General features: G+C 49.0%; 1 protein-coding gene across 2 annotated transcripts; it reads right to left on the reverse strand.

Moving 5' to 3' along the window:
* Positions 1-859: 859 nt before the first annotated feature.
* On the reverse strand, positions 860-11756 carry LOC144946583 (uncharacterized). 2 transcript variants are annotated; one of them, XM_078875601.1, is made up of 5 exons: positions 11517-11756; positions 8952-9038; positions 4057-4769; positions 3063-3224; positions 860-1834 (listed from the first exon to the last, which is right to left on the reverse strand). In XM_078875601.1, the coding sequence occupies exons 2-5, from the start codon at positions 9001-9003 to the stop codon at positions 1814-1816; spliced, it is 948 nt and encodes a 315-aa protein (XP_078731727.1). In that variant the 5' UTR covers positions 9004-9038; positions 11517-11756; the 3' UTR covers positions 860-1813. The 2 variants fall into 2 exon arrangements, with proteins under 2 accessions (XP_078731727.1, XP_078731726.1); XM_078875600.1 differs by having other exon boundaries at positions 11368-11756.
* Positions 11757-12494: the final 738 nt, after the last annotated feature.

Consider the following 12494-nt stretch of genomic DNA (forward strand, 5'->3'; position numbering starts at 1 on the left):
GATGGACGTTGGTCACACTACCTCTTTTGCAGAAACCGGTCGAAATCGGTGCTCACTAAGCAGCCCTTGTCAAGAAAGCCAGAAGACCAAACATGGCATCTTTGTCTCTGCTGTACACTTATGAACCGGGGAAAGGACACATGCCGGTGATGAGCGTGCGTGTAAACAAAGCTCTTGAAATGAATTCACATGCAGTGATTAAATCTCACGAAAATAAACCCCTGAGAACGGAGCTCGAGGTTCAATTCCCTCATTACCCACAATTATGACTCCAACACAGATGACATTAAATGCAGTGACGCCGATGTAAACACCAATTGAGATTCGCAATCGCAATGTATCGAGCATTACACAATTCCCAACCGGTAAAAAGCCAGATGACGGCTCATGGGAGTGTCTCATTACTTTGCAATATATAAAGAGGCCGCGAGAAAAGTTTACAGAGAAGGATGCGTGACAAAATTCCGAACATCTCATAAGTCAAAATCAAAGTTAATTCCTATTCTAAGCAACATGGGGCAGTGCTCATCTCTCGGTTACATTCCTGAGCCAGTGGTGGAAGTGACACATTCCTATGGTCGGAGGGCCCATTCTTAACGTAGGACAACCACTGTTGAATTCCCACTAAGTGGTATCATTTTATCGACCTTGATGGATGAAGGACTGAGGTACACCCCTCCACTGCCTCAACCTGCATTTGAACCAGTAAACTTGTGATAGAGAGCTGTACACTACTACATTCCTGCTGCTTAAATATATTTAAAACATATATATAACTGCATGTCGAAAGTATTTCGTTCAATCCTAAATAATACAACAATAAAATACGTTGTGTTAAATGTACCAAGCAGACTTTTTTACGGTCACTTTTATAACTTTTATTTTATAAAATGTTTAAATGTTGTCAACACGCATTTAATGCATTGGCTGATTTTAAAGAAGATACATGTTATATACACAAACTCTTATCGAGATGATTGGTCACGAACATTGACTCCAGAAACCCAACTTTATAAAAACAAAAAATGACGTTAATGCTTCATTGGCTTTGGACAATATTTCATGAATGGGTCTCACAGCCCACGCATTTGGGATGTCTTTGCTGAAGTCACATACCCCCGTCGCGAGTCTTCGAGGAAGGCAATGATGACATACACAATCCACCGTTCACATCACCGCTCATCGCTAGATACACATCGTTGTCGAAAGTACAAAAGAATCCGTCCGGCGACCCCAGACGCAGTCGTCAAGCGGATTCTCTAAAATCAACGTACATAACGTATGTATGGGTATAAACTCTGGGTCCGTCACTTTAAAATGCAGTACAAGGGAACATTTTAAGGGTGGCTGCATCTCACTCTCGCGGGGAAGGGGACGGTTCAAGTTGGGAGGCACCAAGGTGTGGGACGGGAGAAAAGAACCTTCCAGAATAATCATTCGCCAGACCCCACGTCGGGCAGTGGAATTTCTCAAAAGTTCCTCAGCGAGTTTTCCATAAACTCACCGGCGCATTCACATTTCATTCGCGCCGGTGACCCTGGGGTCGCAGCAGTGGTGTTGTAGCGTGGTTGGCGTGGGCCCTGGTGCCAAGGAATTAATTGGAGCCCCCTGTCCCAAGTTCACCCCCTTTTCATCGTAGCCCGATGCCTGGAGAATCCCCCTGGTCCGCGGGGGCTCCGGTGCCGTTGAACCCAGCTGGGTTTCCGGGCTGCCTCGGGAAGCAATCCGTGTCTGGCCCCCGTGGCTGCAGCTTCTGCGTAGGCGACGACGAGTGGCCCTGGCGCGTCGGGCTGCAGTCCGGCTGCAGTCCGGCCTAGACGTCACACGCCTTCCACTGGACACAAGCAACAGCCAACAGACAACAGAATTAATCCAAGTGTCGCACTTTGCCATTCATGGTTCGTGCAGCGAAGCAAGTAGGTTGCTGACCAAACTCTGGTATTATACGTATTGTTAAGTGCTCTACCCTCATGTTGGCGCGTTTTCTGGGGGTACTCTGGTTACTCGGACACAAATGTAATTGATACAGGCAGAACCCTTGTAAAAACATTTCTTACAATGCAGTGAAGCTGCACTAGCTGGCATCCCGCACCTCCGATTAGCACGGTTGGCTACGGGCGGTGCGAAAGAAGTTCAACATATACGTACGTACAATCATGTCAAGGAGATCTTGGTTTAAAATTAGATCAGGTCCTTGAGAGTTTAGCCCAGTCACCAATGACTGCACAAACAAATCGTGATCACACTAAGTTTGGGCTTTCACTTAATTTGGATAATGTTCAACTCTGAACGAACAAAGGAAAATGTCTCAAATATTTTTTGTGTAGAAGGACATTTTGTGGGAAGGTGCAGTTGTCCGCTAGTGTGGATTAGAGGTCACTTGAAGTGACCTCAGATGTATTTTTCTGAAATCCCCTTTCCGTAATGCCTTTCTCTATTATGGGACGATGAGCTACCCTCCAACAAGAGTTCAGAATGGACCGAGCCTCACGACACAACGCAGGCAGTGCAATTAGAATGCAATTGTTTTATTTTATTTTTCTACCTACGTGACTTTACCGAACGAACCAAAGAGTAGAGAAGTATTTACGTAAATATTCAATTAAAAGCAAAACATTGAATTAACGTCTAGAGTTTTGTGTGAATGGTCCAAGGGTGCCGTGGTGGTGAAATGTTAACTACTTCGCCTGGTATATAGGTCATGGGTTCGATTCTGACCCTGATGGCTGTATATTTGGAGTTTGCAGGTTCTCCCTGTGGGCACGTGGATTTTTCTCTGGGTCCTCAGATTTTTTCCTCCAAATTTAGAAACATGCATTTAGAGTATTTCGCTGCTATCAACTTCCACATGATAAGCCCTTTCATTAGGCTATAATTTGTGATGGTCAGGTCGCTTCTGAAAAACAGCTCAGTGAGCCTTACCTGCTAAAATAAAAAGTAGTTTCATCATTTCGTTTTTATGGTATGGATGGTGGATTGCAAGTGGAGAAAACGAATGAAACCCAACTCTGCTCTCCTGGTCATCATGAAAAAGAAGGACTCGGAATCAACGTGGAACGGACCTCCTGGAGCCTCTGGGCCTGCAGCTGGGCCTGCAGCTGCTGGCTCTGCTGCTGGAGCTTCTTGTTGGCCTCCTTGAGGTGCCCCATCTTCTCCATGAGGCGACACAGCTGGTCCAGGTGGCACAGCCCCGAGCCGGGTGTCATCTCTCCTTCACACCGCATCTGGTGGCACGAACAAACACAAACGTCAGAGGGATGCGTACGTATTTCCTGCCGTGGCCGATGAAGCAGCGACGATGGCGACCAAGGCAGGTAAATTCGCGATCTATTCTTTTTTGGGTTGGATCGCGCAAGTAAAATGCATTGTCGTTCACCCTCCTCCACCCCACGCAGCCAATTAACATAATCATCACGTGAACAGACGTGACAACTTTATTACCGTTTCGGCAACACCACGGGTGTGCTGGAGAGCAATCCACACCGTTCAACAACTGGGTACGACCTTTCACTGGTAGTTCCAATCCAGCATCGCCAGGAAGTTTCCATAATTGTGAACATATCCTCTGGTCTTAAAAGGGTGGCCAAACCCCAAAACTGTCACGCACTGCTCTCCCCAGTTGCCCAGGTATTTTTGAGCCACTTCCTACCAAGGCTAAATTATAAAAATGTTACTCCAACTGCGTAGGTTTTCGCGGTTATGCTGTGTAGTTCTCTTGCATGACAGACAACACACGATTGCAACCCAACAACACGTAGAAGATTGTTACTTGTGATTTAACTCTCACATCACACTTGGCCATTAACTGGAATAAATCGTGCCCTTAATCTCCACCAATCGTGCATGCTTCTAATTACGTTAAAACGGTCTGACAGTAGGCTTAGCACGTACGGATATAGATGCAGCAACTTGTCAGGATGCAGGCTTATGAAAATTTTCCAAAAACACAGACACGGCGCACACACACACACACGTGGCAGCGGCTCTACGAAGCGACTCTGCCTTGTGGCCCCCACCCCCCTGCACCAGCTCAGAGCCCCTCATGTCGCCCTTCACCTGGTTTAATTGCGTGTGGTTGTTGATGTACTCCTCCCAGCTCTCCACGCTGTTGAGGTCATCGTGACTCGACGCGTTCCCCCTCTCCGTACCCCACGCGAGGGACACGTCGGTCGACGACGACATGCCGGAGGACCCTCCGGTCTCGTCGGACAGAGATCGGCCACGAGCCCCTCTGTCCAGACGACCTCCGAGATGGTCCCTCGCGCCGCCGCCCTCACCGGCACCCGTCGCGACGTCTGGTGGCGTCGTGCGTCTCCCGTCGTCATGCAGCGCGGGGCTGCGGGCCGACCGCCGGGACACGGCCGCCGGCGCCGTCACCACAGCCACCGACCGGAACGCCGCGTCCGGCTCGGTCTCCGGCTCCGTCTCGTCGGACACGCCGCTGCTGCCGTCGCTGCGCCCGCCGCTCCATCCGGCGGGCGCGCCGGGCACGAGCGGCGATGGCGGGAGGCTCTCCACGTGCGCCATCTCCACGCCCGAGTCGCACGACCGCCACTTGACCAGGCCGCGAACGCCCTTCGACTCCCTGAGGTGGGTGGCCGCCGCCCCCGCCCGGACGTCCAGGCCAGGAAGCTTTGCGGGCGCGGCTCGTCGGGCCGAGATGCCGGGCGCCGGCAAATTGGGCAGCACGGCGCTGAACGCGTCGAGCGAGCGGATCTTCTTCAGCACCACCCCGGAGTTGGATGTGCATCCCACAACGGCATCGGCCTCTGTACGAGGGGGGAGATCAAAGGGTGGGACGGGCCTTTAGATGAATACAGATCGGCATCGAAGATTAGGCTAAGCTCTCTCGCGACAAAAGGTGTTAATGTGGCGTGCCGTGTGTGTGCTCAGTGGTGTTTACTGAATGCGCATGAGCAAGAGAGCAACTGATGCCTCTGACAACAATGGGCATCCTGAAACTTTTCTCGAATGGGACACACTTTGTGAAACGTTGTCGTGCAGCGTTATAAAAATAAAAAAGCCCCCCATCCATCAGCAATGCTGCCAGATTTAAAATTGTTCAGCCGCTCAGGAGACGTTCATTATGGTTGGCGTCCAACGCCTGTTGCCAAAAAGTCACACATTTTAGATTTTAGAGCTTACGAGTGGTGGTAATTACGGGCACTTGAATGCGAACTATTTCATACAGTTCCTCTATTTTTGCTTTAATACGTAAGCTTTTGATCTGCATGTGGGCTCGTCTGCAAAGGTTTAATCGCTTCTGCATCTCTGCTTGCATACTCTTTTTTTCTCCCCTCCGTAAAAGAGCCTCATTGTGCGAGACTGCGCCGAAATGTTGGCCGAATGCAAGGAGCTTAAACGCATAATTAATTTACTTCCCTTTGTCAATCCCCCCTCACCCCCAGTGGATGAAGGCCTCCCCCCACCAAGACGGTGCTGATGGGGTTGTTGGAGCATACTTCACCACCCCAAAAATGAAACACACATCGATTTATGGAGGAGCGTTCACATGTGCAGCCCCCACAGTCTGGAACACTCTCCCGCTACACATCCAACAAATCAAATCAATTAACTTATCTGAACTGAAGGCATATTTATTTGCCCTGGCATAAGCTTGAAAATATCCATTTGCATTATTGTCCAACTGGCTCGTAACGTCTTGGCCACTCCGACACCGCTCGAGTGAAGAAGGTACTCCAAAATCCGGCGAAATGTTGGGGGATTGTGGTCTGGAGACCGAACGCATTTATTTATTTTTTAATGTTGATTTGAAGCTTCGTGACTGCAGGAATCCATACCCTTTGGTTATTTCGGTAAAGTCACGTCGTTAGAAAAAAAATCACGACGTTTCGATTGCCACACAAGCAATCGTCCTCAGATGGGATAGATAAACAGGCTGCTGAAACAAGTCCTCATATACCGAGCCGAGAGGGGGGGAGGGGGGGTTGCCGCATCGGGCAAGAGGGTGGGGGCTAGAGATTGTGCCTAAGCGAGTGGGAAATCCAAAGATAGTGTAATAGAGTTCACGACTCTTGGACGCCGGAGTTGGAGGCACACGGGTTTTATTCACACAGCACGGTTCTGGCATACAACACTAGAGGGGGTGTCGGCCCCCTCACCCGGCTAGCTGGGGATATACGCGCTAGCTACTTCCTAGCCTGCCTCCTAGTCCTCCTCTAACGGGCTAGGGGAGGCTATCTGGCCCGACACTGGTAAGTCGGGCCCGGTACCCTGAGTCCCAGACCAGCGCTGACAAGAGCACCGGCTCTGGATCTCGGGACCACGCCGCTGGCTCGGTCCTGTTCGGCCCTGATAAGGACGGCGAACCAGGGGAGTCCAGGGCTCTAGCTAAGACGTCTTCAGTTTTCACTGGTTAGCTTCACAAGAACCCCGAGCCCTCCGATACATCCCCTTTTATACCCAACCCCCCGCTGAGGGGTGGGGCCCCCCCGGGGTGCCTGGCGCGGACGTCGTAGAGAGCACCTCCCCGTGCACTCACGTAGCCCCGCCCACTGTGTTTGTTTGCCATAAGCTGCCATGCATAACGGGCTCTCTCTCTAACACCCCTACAATAGGAACCGAGATGTATTTATTTATTTTCATTTCGTTTCTCTGTGATTATTTTTTCTTATTTAGTCAAATTTTTTGTCGTTATTTATGTATTAGTTTTTTTTATTTCCTAAGTAGTGGGGTTTTTTTTTTACAGAACTGGATAATTGATGTGCAGCGTTGTGGGATTCAATTGCATGCATGACGCGATATAAAATGAAATTGTTATTATTAAGATGGTCAGTGCATGTCGAAGATTAGGAGTGGGGGGGAAACTCTCCTAGTTCAGATATCGTTCGCCGCTGATGATGACTGCCAAGGTTAGAAATCAAAACTCATGTCGTTGGGTTTTCATGGCACACACCAATCACTGCACCGCTACCCACCCCCCTTAAACATCGGATTACATCAATTATCACGAGGGATGGTTCCACACGTTAATTAATGAACGCATGTATTCATTATTACGTCATCCCTTTGACGACTTAATGTCTATTTTCACAAGAGGATCCCCTGGGAACGTTTTGGCCAGGTCAGCAACCTCGGGCCAGGTGTGCCACGGTGGCTAGGAGATGTTGACTACCTCGCCTGGTACACAGGCGGTCGTGGGTTCGACGCCTATATACTTGAAGTTTGCATGTCTCTCTCCCCGTGGTTGCTTGGATTTTTCTCCGGGTACTCTGGCTTTTCCCTCCACATTTAGAAACATGCATGCAGAGTATTTGGCTGATATAGATTTGCACGTGACAAGTCACTTCATTGGGCTATCACTTGTGGCCAGGTCGCTTCTGAAAACATATGTATAGCCCAGTGGGCCTTTCCTGGTAAAATAGGAAAAAATATGATAATTGTTTTTTTACCCTTCTATCTGGCAACAAAACTGACACCTTTTGACAAGGAGTCATGTTTGCATAGACCGCAATACCTTGCAGTCATAATACAAACAAAAGACATAACTCTGATAAAGGCGCCTTTTGGCGTCATCTGGTCCAACCCATGTGAGACTAGGCTCTAAGGAAAGCTGTCTCGGGTGTGGACCAATCAACTTTAAGGACGGTGCACATTATCAGAGTTATGTCTTTTGTTTGTATTATGACTGCAAGGTATTGCGGTCTATGCAAACATGACTCCTTGTAAAAAGGTGTCAGTTTTGTTGCCAGATAGAAGGGTAAAAAACCAATTATCATATTTTTACTGGCAAATGAGGTTCCCATAGAGGAAAAAATGTGTTTAGCTTAGTTTTTAGAACCTCCCATGCAGGCATTAACCAACAGGAGGGGGCTGTGCTTGGCAATGTCTGATCTCATGGGATCAGCATAATAGCTCTGATTGCCCCATAGTCTCAGGCATATTCCTGTCTCCATGCACGAGCAATGATGCACATCTATTTAAGTAGCAAATTACCGTTTGCTCAGTGAGACTGCTTTCACAATTTCGGGCAATTTGGCGAACGGAAAAAAACATCTGTAAAGTGGGATAGGAGTATTTTGTTTCGGAATCATGCATCTCATACGATTGCGACAACTCGGCTCATCCAAAAGTATAACTTGTGCCGCCATATAGTGTACTGCATGCGTTTTAACAAACCTCTTTCATGTCAGCCTATATCTTTTTTTTACAAGAAAAGAGCTACATTTTAGAGATCACTCGACGAACAATATCGTTGTTGAAAGTTGGCTCAGTTTGGCTTCAGTCTGTTTTACTTTTCACCGAACCATATATTTGGTCCAAACTTTGTATCTCACCCATGTATCCTGCCTCCAACCCTGATCTTTCACCCTCACCCTATCTAACAGTGCAGGTGGGAACACATATCCATGGCTATATCGGCTCTATCCATGAGGGGAGCTGCCGTGGTGGTTGTGCCAAATAGCACGATACACTCGGAGCCTCGAGGTCGCCGGCTCAATCTCCCGGCGCGGCGGTTAAAACAATGGGCAACTTCCCAAAGTCTTCCCCGGCCTGTGTCCACCCAGCAGTACAACTGTGGGTACCATCGCAGTTGGTCAGTCGGCAGATGACGTGTGGTGGGGTAAAGTGTGGGTAGTTCCACCTCTTCCAAGACGGCTGGTCAGAGTAGAAGAGTAGGCCAAAATATACCCCCTCTACAGTGGCCCTTCTGCCAGCAGTGTGGTGGTGAGCAGGCAATTGCAGGCAATGAAATGTAAACAAATATGCTAAGCAGAGAAGTGTTGTTTGTTGTCCTTCCCCGGCACCTACAATTATCACGGTTGGCTATGTACGGTGCCAAAGAAGTTCAACATACATACGTACATTTAAGAACCTACTCGCACACCACTGGATTCAAATCCAAATGAACCCCTGGGCAAGCCATTGCAGGGCTGCGCCGTTTCCTACACCCCGTGGTCGGTGGGGGGTGAGAGCAGCACGACCCCTACCATTGCGCCGTGCGCTCTGCACTCGGAACGCGTCCCTCCTCCGGCGGAACATGTCCACTCCGTCTCCCAGCGGACTCCCACTGCCGCCTGCCACGCACACAGACACACGGCGGGGGGCGGGGGGGGTGCGGCAACGTCAGGGCCAAGGCATCCTAAAGACTCATATTGAAAGCTCACTTCTTTAGAAATGCTTTTTGTGTTTAGTTTGCTGTCCTCCCCTGCGCATCCAATTACTACGTGCGGTGTAAAATAAGTTCAACATACATAAATACTCATACCTATGGTCTGTAATTCTTAACGGCGGATATTATTACTATGTGAGGCCAGTCGCGCTGGTTTCAATCTCTGGTTGTGCACACCACCATTGGCAATCAGTAACTGGTGGGTTGTTTTTACTGCACTTCACCACGATCAGAATCTCTATTTATCCTGGAGAAATCTGATGAGCTATGAAGCTCTTTCACAGATGACCATGAGGGGTGGGTCAGAAAGTCCCAACAACAAACAATACGAAGACACGACAGGAGTGCAGAGTATAGAAAAGGGAAGCAAATCACTAAAATACATAAAATAGATACAGTTATATTGGTTTAAATTGCATAAGAACACCAATTTCCAAGCTTGGGCAAGGCAGAAAAACAACAGCAACAACAGTTCCAGACCACACCGATACAACACACAGTCCCAGGCCACAGCAAGATTGGTCAGAGTAGACATCTGTGAAAAAGAGCTTCATAGCTCATCGGATTCCTCCAGTACTATTCTGAAGACCCACGGTGTGTCACCGTGGGTTGGTGAAGGTGGAACAGAAGTGGTGCCGCCCATGTGTCGAGACGCTCGTGCAGTCGCCGGAGCGCGCGAACCACTGGCACCGCTGCCGACACCGTTCACTTTTCGCGTACTACTCATCCGACACACGCAACTGCTCCTGCCTTTTGTGTGGGTGCTGTGCTGAATTCACAGAAAGAAAGAAAATAACCTTCCAACTCGGGTCTCCCTCCCTGTGTAAGAGACGTCCAATGGGGACTCTCACCTGGCTATGAATAAAGAGGCTCTCGCTGTGGACCGATGCGTTTTATAACACAGCGAGGAGCGGCGGTGCAGTGGTTAGTGCGCTGCTCTGCGAACTTAGATAAATCGAGTTCGATTCCCACTCACGATCAATAACAGTGGCGAATATTTCAACTGGTCGAAGGGGCTCCTCTAGGTCAACTTGGCCTCAAACGCTACTGGCCGGCGTGGTGCTGGCTACCCACCCCCTCGTGTGTCGTGCCGGCCTTGATTAGGTGCTCGCTGTTGTGGGCTATACGCGAGATCGTCGCCTGTGTATGGAACACACGTGTTGTGTGGCTTTGCACAACATTGGGAATGCATTACAGTATATTCATGATTGCAAAATTATTGATTATACGACTATGGAATGTACGGCATATGCAGTGATACACGTGATAATAAATCATGACCCTTCACATCTCGCACCGTTGTATTTGAATTAATCGATGAACGAGGACTATTCATTTACTCTCAGCACACTGAGTTTATAGAGACAATATCAAAAATACATGACTATATTGTGAAAGCAGGCTTTCCCAGAATGTGTTATTACACTGTGTAATGGGAGAAATCCCAGCGAACGAATACGGACGTGTTCAAATATGCTTCCTGTTGCTGTTCGAGTGCCTTGCCAAATACGTAATACGTCGTTTCACCTGATGACGATTGCTTGTGTTGCGATCGAAAGGGTCGTGATATTTTTTTTTATTATTTTTCTATCTACGTGGCTTTACCGAAAGACCCAAAGAATATGTAATACGTTCTCCAGTGAAAAAGAAATGGTATTTAGCTCAAAATAAGTATTGATGCGATGCTTCCACTCTTGCACTGACCTACGGCTCGGGACACAATCGTCTTGTGTCTTCGAATCAGAGGAGAGAGAGAGAAAGACCCACACACACCACACTCAACACATTCGTCAATAACACGTTGTGGCATTGAAAGGAAAATAACTAAATCTATAACATGCGACGTTTCGGGTCATTGTCTTTCATAGCGCGTAGAGAAGACAGATAGATCCAACTATTAGCCACTCGCTCTAGACTCGTGATATGTGCAAAAAGGGCCATTGCCCGAAACGTTTACCAAATATTGCTTTTTTTTTAAAGCCACAGTTTAATTGCCGAGTGTGTCGAGTGTTTTGTTAATTGTGTTACTGCCAACCTAGCAGCAGCACCCAATAATGTGCATCGCAGTAGTTCGTAGTAGCGCACGTGTGTGTGGTCTGTGTGCGCGCGTGTGGATATGTGTCTAAGGTGCTCGCTAACAGCACGTGCCCCAAGATGATGTTTAAAGGCTAATGCGGCGGATCTTTGTCTTTCTTGTCCGTGTCTGCATGCGAAGGAATGCGACGTTTACTTACTCGTCGTTTCGACCATCAAAAGCGGAGACTTCCAAGCGCAGCGCCTCTCCGGGTCACCGGACAACCCAAGTCCAAAACAAGCGCGCCGCCCGCAAATACTAAAGCGGGGACGGCGCAGATGATGACAACGACAACGAAAAACCACGCACCAAGCCCTGGCGTCGATATTCTCTCCGCAGGTTCACAACGACCAGCAGCGTCCTCCGTTGCGCTGATGGATGATGAGTTGGCCACACATCGTGAAATAATATAATTGCGGCGAACAGAGGGGAGGGGGGTGGCAGGGGGCACAGAAGTTTTACACGCGGAGCACCAAACGTGCGCCGGCTACGCAGCAACTGAAGTGAGTTTGAGCTCCGTGCGGAGCCAATTCAAGCGTCCGTGACGGTGGCGGGGTGGGGGAGGGAGGCACCAGAGAAGGTTGGGGGTAGGGAGTGGTTCTCTTTTGGACTGGGGGATGAAGGTGGTGGGGGAGGAGGCGGGGGCGTGTAGTGGGGGGGAGGAGGCCGATGTGGGGGGTGGGAGTGTGGGGAATGAGAAAGGCTGTGAATTGCGTGGCTCTATTATCTCGTTTAAACGGGGCAGTTGCGATGAGCGAACGTCGGCCCAAGCTGGCGTGGAGTCGCTGCCGAATGCATAATGGAGACAAAGAGTAACTCTGTTACAATGGCGTTTTCAAAGACACATATATGCACACACCTTTGCCAATCCACTGGTGGTTGAAGGCCCCCCCCCTCCTCCTCCTCCACTCGGTGTCGATGATGGTGTTTGACTGTTACTTGTTGTTGCTCGGTGTGGTGGCGTACTCTGGTCGAACAGCACTTGCCCCAACAGTCTGTTAAGTGTTAAGGCTATACGGGGGATCTTTGTCTTTGTTCTCTGGTCTGACATTGGTGAGACTAGGCCCTTAAAGAAGTCTGCCTCTGGTGTAGGCCAATCAGTTTCAAAGACAACGCCATTTATTATTATCAGAGCATGTTTGTTTGCATGTTCACCACAAGTACCGTGTGTGGTTAACGTAGCCCTTGACTCCTTGGAAAAGGTTTCCAGTTGGTGTTTGACAATATTAACACCTCCTGTTCCATTGCCAGGAAGGGTACAACTCTTTTTATATACGTGGTGGTGGG

Source organism: Lampetra fluviatilis, chromosome 41 (assembly GCF_964198595.1).
Source record: "Lampetra fluviatilis chromosome 41, kcLamFluv1.1, whole genome shotgun sequence".
Classification (NCBI taxonomy): domain Eukaryota; kingdom Metazoa; phylum Chordata; class Hyperoartia; order Petromyzontiformes; family Petromyzontidae; genus Lampetra; species Lampetra fluviatilis.

What these genes read in the sequence shown, in the direction of transcription:
- LOC144946583 (XM_078875600.1), bottom strand. An exon ending in GCAGAGCGCACGGCGCAATG is followed by an intron (nt 4,770 to 8,951) that starts GTAGGGGTCGTG and finishes CCCCTCGTACAG; the next exon opens with AGGCCGATGCCGTTGTGGGA. An exon ending in ACCACACGCAATTAAACCAG is followed by an intron (nt 3,225 to 4,056) that starts GTGAAGGGCGAC and finishes TCGTGCCACCAG; the next exon opens with ATGCGGTGTGAAGGAGAGAT.